We start from the raw sequence: 22,566 nt of genomic DNA, 5'->3' as shown, positions 1-22,566 counted from the left end.
ACATACTACATAGATAGTATACTAGAACCTAGCGTACTACACCAACACAGAACAAGAACCAAACATACCACATAGATATTGTACAAGAACCTAGCATACTACACAAACACAGAACCAGAACAAAACATACTACATAGATAGTATACTAGAACCTAGCGTACTACACCAACACAGAACAAGAACCAAACATACCACATAGATATTGTACAAGAACCTAGCATACTACACAAACACAGAACCAGAACCAAACATACTACATAGATAGTATACTAGAACCTAGCATACTACACAAACACAGAACAAGAACCAAACATACCACATAGATATTGTACCAGAACCTAGCGTGCTACATCAACACAGAACCAGAACCAAATATACTACATAGATAGTATACTAGAACCTAGCGTACTACACCAACACAGAAAAAGAACCAAACATACCACATAGATATTGTACCAGAACCTAGCGTGCTACACCAACACAGAACCAAACATACTACATAGATAGTATACTAGAACCTAGCGTACTACACCAACACAGAACAAGAACCAAACATACCACATAGATATTGTACAAGAGCCTAGCATACTACACAAACACAGAACCAGAACCAAACATACTACATAGATAGTATGTCACGCGGCGGCTGCCGCGCGCTCCCCTCTCTGCCTCCTCCCGGCCGCAGCTTACCCTTCCTCCGGCATCCTGCTTCCCTCTGCGCCGCCGTCCTCGGTCCTCCCTGGCTCCTCTTCTCTGTCCGGCGGTCCCCTTCGTCCGGTCTTCCGGACCGCGCCGGGTGCACGCTCCCGCCCCTCCTGCTCGGCGGGCGCGCGCACATACTGTGCCTGGGCACGCGCGCTCCTCCTCCTCCTCCTGAGGACGCGCGCCTGCTCCTCCTCCACCTTAGGACACGACCCGGAAGTCCTCCTACTAGCCCCTATATCTGGCCGCCTCTTCCTGCCTGCGGTGCCTGAGTATCACTGCTTTTCCCTAGTGATTCTGGCCGCCCTCTATGCACGCTATCGCGTCCTGTCCATCCGTGGCTCGTTCACCTCTCCATTTTTCCTCTCTCCTAGGTCCTGTGTCTCCAAGCCGTGCCCGCCTGTCCTGTGTCTCCCAGCCGTGCCCGCCTGTCCTGTGTCTCCCAGCCGTGCCCGCCTGTCCTGTGTCTCCCAGCCGTGCCCGCCTGTCCTGTGTCTCCCAGCCGTGCCCGCCTGTCCTGTGTCTCCCAGCCGTGCCCGCCTGTCCTGTGTCTCCAAGCCGGTACCGTCAGTCCTGTACCCCCAACCCGGCTCTAGTTGTCTGTCTGTCGTTACTCTCCAGGGTACCAGCTGCCGTGGTAATAGTTACCCGCGGGCTTGCCCCAAACGCTCCCTGTATAGGGGGTGGTCCACCTGGTCAGCTCGCCCCCGGGAGGTTCGTTGCCACGGTCTAGCGGGTCCACCCCAGGTGTACCTTACAGAATACTCAGGCCATGGATTCCGCTGGTACCCCGACCCCGACCCAAAAGGAACTTTTGTTCCTTCGTGAGAATCAGGCGAGGATCATGTCGTTCCTCAAGTCTATGGAGTCCAGACTTTCATCTCTGCAAACCTCCGATCCGGGGATTGCCTCCCAAATCTCCGGCTTACAGCAGGAGCTTGCTCAGCAGCGCGACACCCAGGCCCATATTTTAAACTACATAGCTTCTGTAGATAACCGCCTTCTAGCTCTACAGACGGCGGCCGCCGTCCCTGTGCCTGCGGCTTCCCAGTCCTCGCCCCGCTTGGCTAAACCCCCACGCTATAGTGGGGATCCCAAGCTCTGTCGGGGGTTCATTAACCAGTGTCAGTTGCACTTCGAGCTGGCACCCCTGCAGTATCCCTCCGACCGGGCCAAGGTGGCCTTTATGATTTCCCACTTAGAGGGTGAGGCGTTGGCTTGGGTGAATCCTTTGTGGGAGCGAGATGACCCGATAGTCTCCCAGCTCGCCACCTTCTTGGAGACATTCCGCAAGGTCTTTGATGAGCCCGGGCGTCTGGTCTCCGCTACCGAGTCCTTATTCTGCCTTCGCCAGGGTGCTCTCTCTGTGGGACAGTACGCCATCCACTTCCGTACGTTGTCTTCTGAACTAGGATGGAACAATGAGGCTTTAGTAGGGGCTTTTTGGCGTGGCTTGTCGCCCCGAATCAAAGATGAGTTGGCAGGCAAGGATACACCTACTTCTTTGGAGGATCTCATCTCGCTGGCAACGCGAATTGACCTGCGTTTCCGCGAGCGTTCCCGCGAGGCCGTCAGGGAGAGAAGACCCACTCGGTTCTCTCCTCCGAGGCGCAGTCCTCCCCGCGCCCGGCCTTCCACCTCGGCGTCAGCCCCTGAACCCATGCAGGTTGACCGACTCAGGCCCGCAGAGCTACGCCGCCAGGAGAGACTCACTCATGGTCTCTGTCTCTATTGTGGCAGTGCCTCCCACCTTCTACGTTCCTGCCCTGTGAGGCCGGGAAACTCCTCCGCCTAGGACAGGTAAGAGAGGCCTCCCTAGGTGCCTTCGACACCTCTCTACCTTTGACCCTTCCTGTTTTGTTTATCCAGGGATCCAAACGTTTCTCGGAGCTAGCCTATATTGACTCAGGGGCTGCTGGTAATTTCATCCAACTCGAGGCGGTGAAGAGATTGGGGATACCTGTTAGGTCCTTGGAGGTTCCCCGGCAGTTAGCCTCAGTCGACGGGATTCCCTTGCGCGAGACCGTAACGTTGGTCACTGAAGAGCTGGAATTACAGATCGGGGTCCTGCACCGTGAGAGAATAACCTTCTTCGTGCTGCCATCTCTTTCCCACACCTTGCTCCTGGGCCTTCCGTGGTTGAGGATGCATGAACCTGTCCTAGATTGGCGGACCGGAGACATCCTTCGCTGGGGCTGCGTTTGCCAGACTAGATGTCTTCGTCCAGTACAACCCCTCAAATGCTCGTCTCCTGTCTCGGGTCCTGCGGATTTGCCCTCGGTCTATTGGGCTTTTTCAGATGTTTGTGGTCGTAAATGGCTGCACATCCAGTTGGAAGAATGTCTCAAGTGGGGTACCACAGGGCTCTGTCCTGGGCCCTGTATTGTTCAACATCTTTATCAACGATTTAGATGAAGGAATTGAGGGTAAACTGATTAAATTTGCTGATGACACAAAGCTAGGAGGGATAGCTAATACTAGAGAAGAGAGAGAGAGGATTCAAAAAGATTTAAATAAACTGGAGAAGTGGGCAGCAACTAACAGAATGGTTTTTAACAGGGAGAAATGCAAAGTACTACACCTGGGCAATAAAAATGAAAAAAGCATATATAGAATGGGAGGAATAGGGCTAAGTGACAGCACATGTGAAAAAGACTTGGGTATACTAATAGATCACAGACTGAATATGAGTCAACAGTGTGATGCAGCAGCAAAAAAGGCAAATGCAATTCTAGGATGTATTAACAGAAGCATACAGTCTAGATCACGTGAAGTCATTATTTCCCTCTACTCCTCTTTGGTCAGACCTCATCTGGAATATTGTGTCCAGTTTTGGGCACCACATTTTAAAAAAGACATCAACAAACTGGAGCAAGTTCAGAAAAGAGCGACCAGAATGGTGACCGGTCTGCAAACCCTGTCTTATGAGGAAAGGTTGCAGGATTTGGGAATGTTTAGTTTGCAAAAGAGAAGACTGAGAGGAGACTTAATAGCTGTCTACAAATATCTAAAGGGCTGTCACATTGTAGAAGGATCAACTTTATTCTCATTTGCACAAGGAAAGACTAGAAGCAATGGGATGAAACTGAATGGGAAGAGACACAGATTAGATATTAGAAAAAACTTTTTGACAGTTAGAGTGATCAATGAGTGGAACAGGCTGCCACGAGAAGTGGTGAGTTCTCCTTCAATGGAAGTCTTCAAACAGAGGCTGGACAGACATCTGACTGGGATGATTTAGCGAATCCTGCTTTGAGCAGGGGGTTGGACCAGATGGCCCAGGAGGTCCCTTCCAACTCTACGATTCTATGATTCTATGTCTTTGATAAGAAAGAGGCAGAGGCTCTTCCACCGCACCGGCAATATGATTGCCCCATCGAGCTTGTTCCCGGCTCGACTCCGCCCCGGGGGCGAATCTATCCCTTGAGTCCACTCGAGTCCCAGGCCATGTCTGAATATGTACAAGAGAATTTGGCCAAAGGCTTCATCCGAAAGTCTTCTTCTCCCGCTGGGGCTGGCTTCTTTTTTGTTAAGAAGAAGGACGGGTCTCTCCGCCCCTGTATTGACTATCGAGGTCTTAACCAGATTACCATCAAGAACAGATATCCTCTGCCTCTCATCCCCGAGCTGTTCGACCGGCTGCGAGGTGCGCGAATCTTCTCTAAATTGGATCTCCGTGGAGCCTATAATCTCATCCGTATTCGCTCCGGAGATGAATGGAAGACCGCCTTCAACACCAGGGATGGACACTACGAGTACCTCGTCATGCCCTTCGGGTTGTGCAACGCTCCCGCAGTTTTTCAAGAATTCGTGAACGACATCTTCCGAGACCTTCTGTACTCCAGTGTGGTTGTATACCTTGACGATATCCTGATCTTCTCTCCCGATCTGTCCACCCACAGAAGAGATGTCCGCCGAGTGCTGTTCCGATTGAGGGAGAATCGCCTGTACGCCAAATTGGAGAAGTGCGTCTTTGAACAGTCCTCCCTTCCATTTTTGGGATATATCATCTCCGACTTCGGCCTGCGTATGGATCCGGCGAAGGTGTCTGCCGTGCTCAACTGGCCACGTCCCCAAGGGGTGAAAGCCGTTCAGCGATTTCTCGGCTTCGCAAATTATTATCGGCAGTTCATCCCTCATTTTTCCTCATTGGCCGGCTCTATCTCATCTTTGATTCGTAAAGGAGCCAACCCGCACGTCTGGACCCCTGAAGCAGAGGAGGCCTTCCTATCTCTAAAACGAGCTTTTACCACGGCTTCCGTACTCCATCGTCCTGAGGCCAACAAACCGTTCGTCCTCGAAGTGGATGCATCAGCAACTGGAGCCGGAGCGGTTTTGTCTCAAAAATCTTCTTCCGGTAAACTCGTCACATGCGGCTTCTTTTCCAAGTCCTTTTCCACCCCAGAGCGGAATTATTCCATAGGGGACCGAGAACTGCTGGCCATCAAGTTAGCTCTAGAAGAGTGGAGATACTTATTGGAGGGCGCCGCACATCCCTTCACAATCTTCACAGATCATAAGAATCTAGCTTATCTTTGGTCTGCGCAGAGACTCAACCCACGCCAGGCCAGGTGGTCTCTGTTCTTCGCTCGATTCGATTTTGATCTACATTTTCGCCCAGGCAACAAGAACCTCAAAGCTGACGCCTTGTCCAGATCCTTCCTTCCCTCAGATGTCGAAGAAGAACCCACGCATATCTTGGATCCATCCCGGTTCATCACGGTGGCACCACTTTCTCTTCTCTCACCTCCACCTGGCAAGACTTTTGTGCCTGAGAAGGACCGAGGACGAATCCTTCACTGGGGACATGCTTCCAAGCTGGCTGGCCATCTCGGGATTAAGAAGACACTTCACCTGGTATCCCGCTACTACTGGTGGCCGACTCTTCCCCAGGATGTCCGGGATTTCGTCGCCTCCTGTCTCTCCTGTGCCAAGATCAAGGTGCCTAGGCAGTTACCTTCTGGGCTTCTACACCCGCTTCCTATACCCTCGTCCCCCTGGCAACACATTGCCATGGACTTTATTACGGACCTACCCCACTCTGCCAACTGTACAGTCGTCCTAGTGGTGGTTGATAGGTTTTCTAAGATGGCACACTTCGTTCCCCTTTCCGGCTTACCATCAGCTCCAGCCTTGGCGAAGATCTTTGTTCAGCACATCTTCCGTCTTCATGGACTGCCCCAACATATTGTTTCTGACAGAGGAGTCCAATTTACCTCTCGCTTCTGGAGAGCCCTATGCAGATCAATGGATGTCACTCTCGACTTCTCCTCATCTTACCACCCCCAGTCCAACGGTCAGGCTGAACGGACAAATCAGTGCTTGGTGAACTACCTTCGGCATTTTTCCAATGTCCACCAGAACGACTGGGCTGAACTTCTCCCGTGGGCTGAGTTCGCCTATAATAACCACGCCAGCGAGTCTTCAGGCAAGTCCCCTTTCTTTATCGTCTATGGGCAACATCCTGGTGTACCTCTACCGGTTCCTCCTGCCTCGGGTGTACCGGCGGCCGACCTTCTGACCGGGGAATTCTCCAGGATCTGGCAGGAGACCAAGGCCGCTCTCGAGTTGGTACGTAACAGAGTTAAGAGACACGCCGACAAAAGACGCCTGGATGCTCCGCCATATCACCCTGGTGATAAAGTTTGGCTGGCCTCCAAGTTTATTCGCCTCAAGGTCCCTTCCCATAAACTGGGTCCCCGTTATATTGGACCTTTTGAGATCTTGTCCCGTATTAACGATGTCTCCTATAAACTACGGCTTCCTGCCTCTCTCCGTATCCCTAATGCCTTTCATGTGTCCTTACTAAAACCAGTCGTCTTCAATCGTTTCCTTTCTAAAGCTCCTCACTCACCTCCGCCTGTCTCCGCAGACGATGTATTTGAGGTTAAAGATATTTTGGCCATGAGGAAGCAAAAGGGGAGAACCTTTTTCTTGGTTGATTGGAAGGGCTTTGGTCCCGAGGAGAGGTCCTGGGAGCCCCAAGAGAACATCCAGGCCCCTCGAATCTTGGCCAAATTCTTTTCCGGACTGCGGAGGGGGGCACGTAAGGAGGGGGGTACTGTCACGCGGCGGCTGCCGCGCGCTCCCCTCTCTGCCTCCTCCCGGCCGCAGCTTACCCTTCCTCCGGCATCCTGCTTCCCTCTGCGCCGCCGTCCTCGGTCCTCCCTGGCTCCTCTTCTCTGTCCGGCGGTCCCCTTCGTCCGGTCTTCCGGACCGCGCCGGGTGCACGCTCCCGCCCCTCCTGCTCGGCGGGCGCGCGCACATACTGTGCCTGGGCACGCGCGCTCCTCCTCCTCCTCCTGAGGACGTGCGCCTGCTCCTCCTCCACCTTAGGACACGACCCGGAAGTCCTCCTACTAGCCCCTATATCTGGCCGCCTCTTCCTGCCTGCGGTGCCTGAGTATCACTGCTTTTCCCTAGTGATTCTGGCCGCCCTCTATGCACGCTATCGCGTCCTGTCCATCCGTGGCTCGTTCACCTCTCCATTTTTCCTCTCTCCTAGGTCCTGTGTCTCCAAGCCGTGCCCGCCTGTCCTGTGTCTCCCAGCCGTGCCCGCCTGTCCTGTGTCTCCCAGCCGTGCCCGCCTGTCCTGTGTCTCCCAGCCGTGCCCGCCTGTCCTGTGTCTCCCAGCCGTGCCCGCCTGTCCTGTGTCTCCCAGCCGTGCCCGCCTGTCCTGTGTCTCCAAGCCAGTACCGTCAGTCCTGTACCCCCAACCCGGCTCTAGTTGTCTGTCTGTCGTTACTCTCCAGGGTACCAGCTGCCGTGGTAATAGTTACCCGCGGGCTTGCCCCAAACGCTCCCTGTATAGGGGGTGGTCCACCTGGTCAGCTCGCCCCCGGGAGGTTCGTTGCCACGGTCTAGCGGGTCCACCCCAGGTGTACCTTACATAGTATACTAGAACCTAGCGTACTACACAAACACAGAACAAGAACCAAACATACCACATAGATATTGTACCAGAACCTAGCGTACTACACCAACACTGAACCAGAACCAAACATACTACATAGATAGTATACTAGAACCTAGCGTGCTACACGACACAGAACAAGAACCAAACATACTACATAGATATTGTACCAGAACCTAGCGTGCTACACCGACACAGAAAAAGAACCAAACATACTACATAGATATTGTACCAGAACCTAGCATACTACACAAACACAGAACCAGAACCAAACATACTGCATAGATAGTATACTAGAACCTAGCGTACTACACCAACACAGAACAAGAACCAAACATACCACATAGATATTGTACCAGAACCTAGCGTGCTACACCAACACAGAACCAGAACCAAACATACTACATAGATAGTATACTAGAACCTAGCGTACTACACCAACACAGAACAAGAACCAAACATACCACATAGATATTGTACAAGAACCTAGCATACTACACAAACACAGAACCAGAACTTAACATACTACATAGATAGTATACTAGAACCTAGCATACTACACAAACACAGAACCAGAGCCAAACATACCACAGAGATATTGTACAAGAACCTAGCATACTACACAAACACAGAACCAGAACCAAACATACTACATAGATAGTATACTAGAACCTAGCGTACTACACCAACACAGAACAAGAACCAAACATACCACATAGATATTGTACCAGAACCTAGCGTGCTACACCAACACAGAACCAGAACCAAATATACTACATAGATAGTATACTAGAACCTAGCGTACTACACAAACACAGAACAAGAACCAAACATACCACATAGATATTGTACCAGAACCTAGCGTGCTACACCAACACAGAACCAGAACCAAACATACTACATAGATAGTATACTAGAACCTAGCGTACTACACCAACACAGAACAAGAACCAAACATACCACATAGATATTGTACAAGAGCCTAGCATACTACACAAACACAGAACCAGAACCAAACATACTACATAGATAGTATACTAGAACCTAGCGTACTACACCAACACAGAACAAGAACCAAACATACCACATAGATATTGTACAAGAACCTAGCATACTACACAAACACAGAACCAGAACCAAACATACTACATAGATAGTATACTAGAACCTAGCGTACTACACCAACACAGAACAAGAACCAAACATACCACATAGATATTGTACCAGAACCTAGCGTACTACACCAACACTGAACCAGAACCAAACATACTACATAGATAGTATACTAGAACCTAGCGTGCTACACGACACAGAACAAGAACCAAACATACTACATAGATATTGTACCAGAACCTAGCGTGCTACACCGACACAGAACAAGAACCAAACATACTACATAGATATTGTACCAGAACCTAGCATACTACACAAACACAGAACCAGAACCAAACATACTGCATAGATAGTATACTAGAACCTAGCGTACTACACCAACACAGAACAAGAACCAAACATACCACATAGATATTGTACCAGAACCTAGCGTACTACACCAACACTGAACCAGAACCAAACATACTACATAGATAGTATACTAGAACCTAGCGTGCTACACGACACAGAACAAGAACCAAACATACTACATAGATATTGTACCAGAACCTAGCGTGCTACACCGACACAGAACAAGAACCAAACATACTACATAGATATTGTACCAGAACCTAGCATACTACACAAACACAGAACCAGAACCAAACATACTGCATAGATAGTATACTAGAACCTAGCGTACTACACCAACACAGAACAAGAGCCAAACATACCACATAGATATTGTACCAGAACCTAGCGTGCTACACCAACACAGAACCAGAACCAAACATACTACATAGATAGTATACTAGAACCTAGCGTACTACACCGACACAGAACCAGAACCAAACATACCACATAGATATTGTACAAGAACCTAGCGTACTACACCAACACAGAACCAAACATACCACATAGATATTGTACAAGAACCTAGCTTACTACACCAACACAGAACAAGAACCAAACATACCACATAGATATTGTACCAGAACCTAGCGTGCTACACCGACACAGAACCAGAACCAAACATACTACATAGATATTGTACAAGAACCTAGCGTACTACACGACACAGAACCAGAACCAAACATACTACATAGATAGTATACTAGAACCTAGCGTGCTACACGACACAGAACAAGAACCAAACATACTACATAGATATTGTACCAGACCTTAGCTTAGCACGTAGATTCAGTAACAGAACCAAGCATAGTGACGATTCATTACGAAAACCAAGTCAATTACATAGATATAGTTCATGAACAAAGGCTAGTGTATAGCTATAGTAGTAGAACCATGCTCATAGATACGTTACCAAAACAAACTGCATTATCTGCAAGGAAGCTTTCTAGATTTATCCTACCACAGCACAGAGATAACACTGCCCTGAGATGCATATATTTGCAAGTTACAGATACAAGCAGCAAAGAAGCACAAGTAGACAAGATGCGTCGCTCATATGCTGCTCCCTATGACACTGTCCCAGCATTGAATTTAATTGGTCAAGGAGACGAACGAATCCGGCCTTGTCATGACTGATAACACTAAATAGAAATAATTTCTCTATGTTCTTAGCACCGACTCTCAGCGTTGAACTTTGGCGAGCGATCAGCTCCACAGAGCGTACAAGAATTGTATATGTGAAATGGAAGGTGAGTGCCGTAAGACTACCGGCTGTCGCGTAAAGGTGTGTTTTACAATAGTTGAAAATCATTTAATCAGAAATGAAAATTAAGTAGGAGAAAGATGGAAAAGTATAGTGTAAAAGTATTAGAAAAGAGCAAGTGATCAAAGAGAGAAAGAAGGGGAAATATTTAGTCCCACCACTAGGGGGAGCTCACTACATACAGATTTATACAATCACTGCTAGAGGGAGCTCACTACATACAGATTTATACAGTCACCACTAGGGGAAGCTCACTACATACAGATTTATACCTCCTCCACTAGGAGGAGCTCACTACATACAGATTTATACAGTCACCACTAGTAGGAGCTCACTGCATACAGATTTATACAGTAACCACTAGGGGGAGCTCACTGCATGCAGATTTATACAGCCACCACTAGAAGGAGCTCACTACATACAGATTTATACAGTCACCACTAGGGAGAGCTCACTACATACAGATTTATACAGTCACCACTAGGGGGGGCTCACTACATACAGATTTATACAGTCACCACTAGGGGAAGCTCACTACATACAGATTTATACCTCCACCACTAGGAGGAGCTCACTACATACAGATTTATACAGTCACCACTAGTAGGAGCTCACGGCATACAGATTTATACAGTAACCACTAGGGGGAGCTCACTGCATGCAGATTTATACAGCCACCACTAGAAGGAGCTCACTACATACAGATTTATACAGTCACCACTAGGGGGAGCTCACTACATACAGATTTCTACAGCCACCACTAGGAGAAGCTCACTACATACAGATTTATACAGCCACCACTAGAAGGAGCTCACTACATACAGATTTATACAGTCACCACTAGGGGGAGCTCACTACATACAGATTTATACCTCCACCACTAGGAGGAGCTCACTACATACAGATTTATACAGTCACCACTAGTAGGATCTCACTGCATACAGATTTATACAGTAACCACTAGGGGGAGATCACTACATACAGATTTATAGTCACCACTAGAGGGAGCTCACTACATACAGATTTATACAGCCACCACTAGGAGAAGCTCATTACCTACAGATTTATACAGTCACCACTAGGGGGAGCTCACTACATACAGATTTATACAGCTACCACTAGGGGGAGCTCACTACATACAGATTTATACAGTCAGCACTAGGGGGAGCTCACTACATATAGATTTATACAGCCACCACTAGAGGGAGCTCACTACATACAGATTTATACAACCACCACTAGGGGGAGTTCACTACATACAGATTTATACAGTCACCTCTAGGGGGAGCTCACTACATACAGATTTATACAGCTGCCACTAGAGGGAGATCACTACATATAGATTTATACAGCCACCACTAGGGGGAGCTCACTATATACGGATTTATACAGCTACCACTAGGTGGAGCTCACTACATACAGATTTATACAGCTACCACTAGGGGGAGTTCACTACATACAGATTTATACAGTCACCACTAGGGGGAGCTCACCACATACAGATTTATACAGCTACCACTAGGTGGAGCTCACTACATACAGATTTATACAGCTACCACTAGGGGGAGTTCACTACATACAGATTTATACAGTCACCTAGGGGGAGCTCACTACATACAGATTTATACAACCACCACTAGGGGGAGTTCACTACATACAGATTTATATAGTCACCACTAGGGGGAGCTCACTACATACAGATTTATACAGCTGCCACTAGAGGGAAATCACTACATATAGATTTATACAGCCACCACTAGGGGGAGCTCACTACATACAGATTTATACAACCACCACTAGGGGGAGCTCACTACATACAGATTTATACAGCTACCACTAGGGGGAGCTCACTACATACAGATTTATAAAGCCACCTCTAGGGGGAGCTCTCTATATACGGATTTATACAGCTACCACTAGGTGGAGCTCACTACAGATTTATACAGCTACCACTAGGGGGAGTTCACTACATACAGATTTATACAGTCATCACTAGGGGGAGCTCACCACATACAGATTTATACAGCTACCACTAGGGGGAGCTCACTACATACAGATTTATACAGTCAGCACTAGGGGGAGCTCACTACATACAGATTTATACAGCTACCACTAGGTGGAGCTCACTACATACAGATTTATACAGCTACCACTAGGGGGAGTTCACTACATACAGATTTATACAGTCACCTAGGGGGAGCTCACTACATACAGATTTATACAACCACCACTAGGGGGAGTTCACTACATACAGATTTATATAGTCACCACTAGGGGGAGCTCACTACATACAGATTTATACAGCTGCCACTAGAGGGAAATCACTACATATAGATTTATACAGCCACCACTAGGGGGAGCTCACTACATACAGATTTATACAACCACCACTAGGGGGAGCTCACTACATACAGATTTATACAGCTACCACTAGGGGGAGCTCACTACATACAGATTTATACAGCCACCTCTAGGGGGAGCTCTCTATATACGGATTTATACAGCTACCACTAGGTGGAGCTCACTACATACAGATTTATACAGCTACCACTAGGGGGAGTTCACTACATACAGATTTATACAGTCATCACTAGGGGGAGCTCACCACATACAGATTTATACAGCTACCACTAGGGGGAGCTCACTACATACAGATTTATACAGTCAGCACTAGGGGGAGCTCACTACATACAGATTTATACAGCTACCACTAGGTGGAGCTCACTACATACAGATTTATACAGCTACCACTAGGGGGAGTTCACTACATACAGATTTATACAGTCACCTAGGGGGAGCTCACTACATACAGATTTATACAACCACCACTAGGGGGAGTTCACTACATACAGATTTATATAGTCACCACTAGGGGGAGCTCACTACATACAGATTTATACAGCTGCCACTAGAGGGAAATCACTACATATAGATTTATACAGCCACCACTAGGGGCAGCTCACTACATACAGATTTATACAACCACCACTAGGGGGAGCTCACTACATACAGATTTATACAGCTACCACTAGGGGGAGCTCACTACATACAGATTTATACAGCCACCTCTAGGGGGAGCTCTCTATATACGGATTTATACAGCTACCACTAGGTGGAGCTCACTACATACAGATTTATACAGCTACCACTAGGTGGAGCTCACTACATACAGATTTATACAGTCAGCACTAGGGGGAGCTCACTACATACAGATTTATACAGCTACCACTAGTGGGAGCTCACTACATACAGATTTATACAGCCACCACTAGGGGTAGATCACTACATACAGATTTATACAGTCACCACTAGGGGGAGCTCATGATATACAGATTTGTACAGTCACCACTAGGGGGAGATTATTATACTGTATATAGATTTATACAGTTGTTATTAAGCACAATTTTATATGCAGTGAACTCCCCCTGGTGGTCACTACAGGAATATGCTGTGCCAAAGTCACAACAAGATGAAGCAGCAACCACAAGTAGTTCACTATTTGGTCCTGGTTCACCCTGGACCCCGTGGCAGCCACATGCCATACCCATATGATAGTTGCACCTCTGAATCCTCCCCATAAACACGTCTATTTCACCATCAATATTCACCTTCCATGTAAACGTCTTTTTCTTTCTGTAGGAGAGCTCCAGTATCCGGTCACCCGGCATCACCCTCGGGTACAGTGTTCAGTGGTTTCCCGAGAACAGATCTTTTGATTACAGGAATAAGACAACAAATAACAATGAAATGATATTAAGTATCTCCGAGGACGCTCACATCATATCTGTCGTGTATTTCAACTCTGCCGGAAGGTCCCCGAAGGCCACACTGCGAATCCCAGCCACTGCGGAGAAGAGTAAGTACCGAAGGAGCGGTGACTGCAGGTGTGAATGTGTGCCGTGGTTCTGCTCACCTGCCGGCCCATGACTGTATACCAGCTCCTGTGCACGTCCTGTTCATGGCGCGGTACCTGACAATCGTGAACACTTCTCAGCAGTTGTGCCGAGTCGTAACCTCTTCTGGACATCGCCGGATGACCCTTTTAACTCTTGCGTCATTCAATTCAAGAGAGTGTCCCTCTGTATCCACAGCTGTGAGAGGAGCCTCTCAATAAGTGCTCACTTTCCCCACAGCGCTTCCACAGGGAAAACAAAGAATTACACAAATGAATGGGCGGTTTATGCAATGTGTAATGTGCCGGACCCATCCTACGAAATCCTTATGGCATTAATAAATGGAATTCTTACATTACAGCTCGGGACGTGATCTCCAGTGTCCGTATCTCCACCGCAGCGGCTGAAGACACCACTGTGACCTGGACGGTTACGGATCCACGCTACCAGAGATTTGTGCTGGACTGGTGCATAGATTCGGGAGTCGCCCTCTGCAATGTATCGTTTCAGTACGTGGAGAATTCATCAAGCTGGACATTCAAGAAAGGTAGAAGATTACCGTACAATGCGGCTCACGTCACAGGGAAGGGCAACGATAGCTGAGGACCAATATAGAGCAAGATGGTCGGCAAGAAGACTGCAAAGGATAGGGGGCGGGACTAACATAATCAAGATCTGTGCATGATACATAAAGTATACAGGGAGCTCCCCCTAGTGGTGACTACAGACAGAATCTTATCATGTATCTCTGTATACAGGGAGCTCCCCCTAGTGGTGACTGCAGACAGAATCTTATCATGTATCTCTGTATACAGGGAGCTCCCCCTAGTGGTGACTGCAGACAGGATCTTATCATGTATCTCTGTATACAGGGAGCTCCCCCTAGTGGTGACTACAGACAGAATCTTATCATGTATCTCTGTATACAGGGAGCTCCCCCTAGTGGAGGCTGCAGACAGGATCTTATCATGTATCTCTATATACAGGGAGCTCCCCCTAGTGGTGGCTGCAGACGGTATCTTATCATGTACCTCTGTATACAGGGAGCTCCCCCTAGTGGTGACTGCAGACAGGATCTTATCATGTATCTCTGTATACAGGGAGCTCCCCCTAGTGGTGACTGCAGACAGGATCATATCATGTATCTCTGTATACAGGGAGCTCCCCCTAGTGGTGGCTGCAGACAGAATCTTATCATGTATCTCTGTATACAGGGAGCTCCCCCTAGTGGTGGCTGCAGACAGAATCTTATCATGTATCTGCATACAGGGAGCTCCCCTAGTGGTGGCTGCAAACAAAATCTTATCATGTATCTCTGTATACAGGGAGCTCCCCCTAGTGGTGGCTGCAGACAGGATCTTATCATGTATCTCTGTATACAGGGAGCTTCCCCTAGAGGTGGCTGCAGACAGGATCTTATCATGTATCTCTGTATACAGGGAGCTCTCCCTAGTGGTGGCTGCAGACAGGATCTTATCATGTATCTCTGTATACAGGGAGCTCCACCTAGTGGTGGCTGCAGACAGGATCTTATCATGTATCTCTGTATACAGGGAGCTCCCCCTAGTGGTGGCTGCAGACAGGATCTTATCATGTATCTCTGTATACAGGGAGCTACCCCTAGAGGTGGGTGCAGACAGGATCTTATCATGTATCTCTGTATACAGGGAGCTCCCCCTAGTGGTGACTACAGACAGAATCTTATCATGTATCTCTGTATACAGGGAGCTCCCCCTAGTGGAGGCTGCAGACGGGATCTTATCATGTATCTCTATATACAGGGAGCTCCCCCTAGTGGTGGCTGCAGACGGGATCTTATCATGTATCTCTGTATACAGGGAGCTCCCCCTAGTGGTGACTGCAGACGGGATCTTATCATGTATCTCTGTATACAGGGAGCTTTCCCCTAGCGGTGGCTGCAGACAGGATCTTATGTATCTCTGTATACAGGGAGCTCTCCCTAGTGGTGACTGCAGACATGATCTTATCATGTATCTCTGTATACAGGGAGCTCCCCCTAGTGTTGGTTGCAGACAGGATCTTATCATATATCTCTGTATACAGGGAGCTCCTCCTAGTGGTGGCTGCAGACAGGATCTTATCATATATCCATCAGGACAAGGTCTTGGCTGTTTCCTTCCACTATTTCACTGTTTCTTATCATCTTCCTTTTCCTGTACTTTCCTTGTTTCCTGTAGGAACACTGGAGCCTTATAAACGTTACAGGATTTCAGTTTACCCCATACTGGATAATAAAGAGGAATCTCCATATACCATATATTTCTATGCCAAGGAAGGAGGTACGCACATTGCACCATACTGGGGTCCACTCGTGATTAGGAACTATTTCACAGTTCGCTTTCTGGACCTGTTCTCTGGGTACAATTTACTTTTGAGCCTCTGAGAACAAAAACTACGAGATAACTAAAAGCCTCAACAATATTTATCGAGCACAATGGTTTTATTGGGGAACTGAACTGCAGTTATAATATTTGGGATCTTTCTGTGTAGTGTTCAGGCACCGCCTGTGCTGGATGTAACAGTATTGTGTTAGCACCATGTGGCGGTATGAATTATGTGTACAAATGGCAGAGATGTGGGGGAGTAGATACAATGTGGCCATGGGCTCTGTGTAATGTATTCTGTATCACGCACAGCTCCGCTTCATGGTCCGACGATTAAACTGGTCCAACAGACGAAGACCGAGGCGACAATCCGATGGGATCCGCTCCGACCGTCGGACACCAACGGTTTCATCACAGCGTTTACTGTCGTTTATAAACCTCTGAAAGGACAAGAATCCGGTGAGGACAAATACAGCGGGAGCTGCCCCGAACCGTCCAGCGCTACAGCGGGGAGCTGTCCTGAGCCGTCCAGCGCTACAGCGAGAGCTGCCCCGAGCCGTCCAGCGCTATAGCGGTAGCTGCCCTGAGCTGTCCAGCGCTACAGCGAGAGCTGTCCCGAGCCATCCAGCGCTACAGCGAGAGCTGCCCTGAGCCGTCCAGCGCTACAGCGAGAGCTGCCCCGAGCCGTCCAGTGCTACAGTGGGAACTGTCCGAACCATCCAGCGCTACAGCGGGAACTGCCCCGAACCGTCCAGCGCTACAGCGGGAACTGCCCCGAAACGTCCAGCGCTACAGCGCGAGCTGCCCCGAGCCGTCTAGCGCTACAGCGAGAGCTGCCCCGAGCCGTCCAGCGCTACAGCGAGAGCTGCCCCGAGCCGTCCTGCGCTACAGTGGGGAGCTGCCCCGAGCCGTCCAGCGCTACAGCGGGAACTGTCCCGAACCATCCAGCGCTACAGCGGGAGCTGCCCCAAGCCATCCAGCGCTACAGCGGGAGCTGCCCCGAGCCGTCCAGCGCTAGAGTGAGAGCTGCCCCATGCCGTCCAGTGCTATAGCGGGCGCTGACCCGAGCCATACCTATGAGTTCCCTATAGTAGAGGCCATGACAGCACATAGATAATTACATGATGGCCGCCTCACTCTGATAATAAATTCTTTCCATTTCTAGTTGTTGCAGTGAATGGTAACGTCTATGAATATTCGCTACGCTCATTGATGCCAGACACCCTCTACATCGCCTATGTTATAGTGAGTACCAGTGCCGGGAACACAAGCGGGAACCACCTCCATTTCCGCACTCTGGCAAATGGTAAATCTTGTGTTTTATTTTAATTACTTGACGTATCTTTATAGCTAGAGCTCCGTTTTTCTGTAACAGAGCTTCAACCCCCCCCCCCCCGCATAGGCACAGATACGTAATAAAATCCTCCTGCCGGCGACCACCACTAGAGGGAGCTCAGGCGCTTACTGCAGATTGTATATACATAGAGCTGAGAGCTCCATCTGGTGGTGAGTTCAGGTAGTAAGATTTTGTCATGTGGATTTAGTGTAGATAAACTCAGCTCTTGCCATTTATCTGCTGCCACTTTTTCTCCCCATCTTCCAAGTGCTATAGCATTCTAAATTGGCGCCTCCTGCTTGGCGCGGTCACATGACTGTTCCACGAAGTGATCTTTCCACTTTCCGTGAAGTTCCGACAGCAGAACACTTCTTTCTGTTCTTTTACATGTCACAGTAAACGGCGTTGTGATTGACAGCTGTGCTAGTGATTTTCGATGTGCTTGCGCTGTGTGTAGCAGTACCATAATACATGGGGAAAGTAGTAGAGAAGTTGGTGGTGTCACCATCATACCGGGGCATAGACGGGCAGCTGATTGGTCTGGTGGGAGAAGTGGATGGTGGTACGGGAATTATATGGGGTTCAGACAAGTAGAAAGTAGCGGCTAGAATTCTGGTAAGGTGGGCATGTTTGAAGCAGCACCATGGCATAAGTGCTGCCAGCCTGGAGTAGAAAGATGGCCATGGTGGGTATAGTGGGCGGAGCTGAATTGCCAGCGCAATGCATCATGGGTGAAAATGCCTCTCTAGGAAGTGAACAAGAGGGCACGCAGCAGCGGAAACACGAGAATGGGGCTAGGAGTCGGGGAATTGCATTTGGAAAGTGTTACTATAAATGCTCCATAAAAAATAAAATAAAATCAGGTCAGAAAACCCCTTTAAACTGATTCTGTAGTCAGTACGAGTATTGCAATATCAAGGATGTCTTTCATATTAAAAAATAGCAATTGTGTCAGTTTTACTGCAACATTCTAATAAGGCGGAAGGTCAGGGCTATTCCCATAGGTCAGGGCTATTCTCATAGGTTGGGAGGTCGGGGCTATTCCTGTAGGTCAGGATGTCAGTCCTTTCCTCATAGGTCAGGAGGTTGGGTCATTCCCAGAGGTCAGGTCTATTCCTATAGGTCGGGGCTATTCCTATAGGTTGGGAGGTCGGCGCTATTCCTATAGATCGGGGCTATTCCAATAGGTCGGGTTTACTCCCATAGGTCGGGGCCATTCTCATAGGTTGGGAGGTCGGGGCTATTCCTGTAGGTCAAGATGTCAGTCCTTTCCTCATATGTCAGGAGGTTGGGTCATTCCCAGAGGTCAGGTCTATTTCTATAGGTCGGGTCTACTCCCATGAGTCAGGATTTTGGAGCTATTCCAATAGGTTGGGGCTATTCCAATAGGTCAGGTCTACTCCCATGGGTCGGGAGGTCGGAGCTATTCCCATGGGTCGGGTCTATTCCCATGGGTCGGGTCTACTTCCATGGGTCGGGTCTATTTCCATGGGTCGGGAGGTTGGGTCTATTCCCATGGATCAGGTCTATTTCCATAGGTCGGGAGGTCGAGACTATTCTCTCATAGGTCGGATCTACTCCCATAGGTTCGTGGGTCGGGGCCTTTCCAATAAGTCGGAAGGTTGGGGCCATTCTTATAGGTCGGGTCTATTCCTATGAGTCGGGAGGTCGAGGCCATTCCCATGGGTCGGGTCTATTTCCTTAGGTTGGGAGGCCAGGCTAATCTCATATGTCGGGAGGTCGGATCTATTCCTATAGGTTGGGTCTATTCCCATAGATCTGGGGGTCGGGGCCTTTCCTATAAGTCAGGTGGTCGGGTCTATTCCCATAGATCTGGTGTTCGGGGCCTTTCCTATAAGTCAGGAGGTCGGGTCTATTCCCATAGATCTGGTGGTCGGGGCCTTTCCTATAAGTCAGGAGGTCGGGTCTATTCCCATAGATCTGGGGGTCGGGGCCTTTCCTATAAGTCAGGAGGTCGGGTCTATTCCCATAGATCTGGGGGTCGGGGCCTTTCCTATAAGTCAGGAGGTCGGGTCTATTCCCATAGATCTGGGGGTCGGGGCCTTTCCTATAAGTCAGGAGGTCGGGTCTATTCCCATAGATCTGGGGGTCGGGGCCTTTCCTATAAGTCAGGAGGTCGGGTCTATTCCCATAGATCTGGGGGTCGGGGCCTTTCCTATAAGTCAAGAGGTCGGGTCTATTCCCATAGATCTGGGGGTCGGGGCCTTTCCTATAAGTCAGGAGGTCGGGTCTATTCCCATAGATCTGGGGGTCGGGGCCTTTCCTATAAGTCAGGAGGTCGGGTCTATTCCCATAGATCTGGGGGTCGGGGCCTTTCCTATAAGTCAGGAGGTCGGGTCTATTCCCATAGATCTGGGGGTCGGGGCCTTTCCTATAAGTCAGGAGGTCGGGTCTATTCCCATAGATCTGGGGGTCGGGGCCTTTCCTATAAGTCAGGAGGTCGGGTCTATTCCCATAGATCTGGGGGTCGGGGCCTTTCCTATAAGTCAAGAGGTCGGGTCTATTCCCATAGATCTGGGGGTCGGGGCCTTTCCTATAAGTCAGGAGGTCGGGTCTATTCCCATAGATCTGGGGGTCGGGGCCTTTCCTATAAGTCAGGAGGTCGGGTCTATTCCCATAGATCTGGGGGTCGGGGCCTTTCCTATAAGTCAGGAGGTCGGGTCTATTCCCATAGATCTGGGGGTCGGGGCCTTTCCTATAAGTCAGGAGGTCGGGTCTATTCCCATAGATCTGGGGGTCGGGGCCTTTCCTATAAGTCAGGAGGTCGGGTCTATTCCCATAGATCTGGGGGTCGGGGCCTTTCCTATAAGTCAGGAGGTCGGGTCTATTCCCATAGATCTGGGGGTCGGGGCCTTTCCTATAAGTCAGGAGGTCGGGGGGCTTTACTGGCCAAATGTTACAAAACAGATTTAAAATAATTTTTTGACACTTTCTACATCCAGGCAGCGAATATATCGGGGCGCTGGCAGGAATATTGGGGACATGTCTGCTGCTGCTACTGATGTTTGGCATCATATATAAACAAAAGAAAGAAAAGTAAGTGACCCCTCCGGCTATGCGTCATGACATCCACATTGGGCATATTAGGTAGCCGGAGCAGATTCAGGTTATAGTTCAATTTTGTAAAAAAAAAAAACCCAATTCCCGCCGCTAGCCTGAGTGGCTTTGATCATTCATCATTACTGAACGTTCCAAGGTTTTCTTTTTGCTGCATAATTTTCCTGCTCTTGTATCTGGTCAGTCCCATGAGATAACAGTAACCGCCCATCCCCCATTTCTAGGGGGTACCGGCTATTCGGACACAGTCAACATCTTGTGTGACCTCCTTCTGGTCATCCATCCAATGCGGGGACAATGCAATGTGTATGAATTTTAAAGGGAATGTCCACCTCTGGTGACAATTTCACTCCCATTTACTTAAATTTTGGGCTTAAAAAAAAAAATAATTTTTTTTTTTGCAATTTGGTTTCATTAAAAACGTTGCACCGTTTGCCCATTACAGGCTCTTAGTCTTCCTGCCTATTCAACTTTGTTGTGGTCCGCAGCTCAGAAAAACACAGATCAAAGACATACAAACGCTCCCATCAGAATGAGCTCACTGACAGATTCTCAGTTCTCTCATTCTGCAGTCACCAATAGACTGAGCAACACGGAGGCTACAGCAGGCAAACTGTGCACATTTTTTTTTTAATGGAATCCAATTCTGAAAGTTGTATTTTTGGCAAAAATACATGTATTTAAGAAAAAAAAATGTGCCCAAAAGGTGGATAATGCAATTAACCTATAAAAAAGAATTCTAGAACACAATACAGAAAAAAAAAACATTTTGGAGTTATCTGCAACAAATTACGTTAATATTCTTTGCAATGTTTGTAATCAGGTTAAGTATGTAACATCTTGTCCTTTTATATTACAGGATCATAAATCTGTTTTGGCCGAACGTCCCTGATCCATCCCTCAGCAGCATTCACAACTGGCCATCAGACCTGCTGCAGGTATTTCTAGGCGTTTTGTCTTTTCACGTATTTAAAGGGGACTTGTCACTGGTCATAAATATATATTTTCTTTAATCTGGTGTAAATGCCGCTGTTCTCCTGAATCCGGCGATGTTTTTCTTTTTTTCCTACACCTCTCCTGTCCAGAGATACAGCCTCATATTCCCTGTATGTAAATCTAGTCTTGTGACAGGAAGGGGCGTGGTCAAAGACGTCCAGAAGTGCTGATGCCACACCCATTTAGCGGACATAATTTATATACAGATTAAAGGGGGTCATATCTCAGAAACCGAGAGGCACAGGAACAAAAGAAACACATCGCCGGATTCAGGAGAACAGCGGCATTTACACTAGGTAGGAAGTTATAATATCTACAGAAAGCAACAGGTTCTTGTTAAGGAATCATCCCTGTAGAGGGCGCACATATGGATATAAACAGCTACTATTCAGCTTTTTAATTCACGGTTTCTGGCGTACACTGTCTGATAAAACGCACCACTTTGTTCTAAGGGGAAAAAAACAAAACAAAGGGGGTAACGACAACTGTAGCTGTGATTTCAGAAATTAAAGGGGTCCTTGGTCTGTGTCTGATAC

General features: G+C 48.3%; 1 protein-coding gene across 1 annotated transcript in view; it reads left to right on the top strand.

Annotated features, from left to right (window-relative positions):
• Positions 1 to 22,566, top strand: part of LOC141060409 (interleukin-31 receptor subunit alpha-like) — an 83,282-nt gene that overhangs the window by 59,878 nt on the left and 838 nt on the right. Inside the window, exons 10-17 of the mRNA XM_073556647.1 lie at positions 10,292 to 10,368; positions 14,022 to 14,238; positions 14,637 to 14,822; positions 16,474 to 16,575; positions 16,933 to 17,079; positions 17,786 to 17,926; positions 20,920 to 21,013; positions 21,894 to 21,972. Of these exons, the coding sequence (XP_073412748.1) occupies positions 10,292 to 10,368; positions 14,022 to 14,238; positions 14,637 to 14,822; positions 16,474 to 16,575; positions 16,933 to 17,079; positions 17,786 to 17,926; positions 20,920 to 21,013; positions 21,894 to 21,972 (1,043 nt within the window). The remainder of the gene's footprint in view (positions 1 to 10,291; positions 10,369 to 14,021; positions 14,239 to 14,636; positions 14,823 to 16,473; positions 16,576 to 16,932; positions 17,080 to 17,785; positions 17,927 to 20,919; positions 21,014 to 21,893; positions 21,973 to 22,566) is intronic.

Source organism: Dendrobates tinctorius, unplaced genomic scaffold (assembly GCF_039654945.1).
Source record: "Dendrobates tinctorius isolate UK_male_01 unplaced genomic scaffold, ASM3965494v1 ptg000237l, whole genome shotgun sequence".
NCBI classification, from domain to species: Eukaryota; Metazoa; Chordata; class Amphibia; order Anura; family Dendrobatidae; genus Dendrobates; species Dendrobates tinctorius.
Note: the sequence above shows the minus strand (reverse complement) of the source record. Positions and strands in the feature narration are given on the sequence as shown.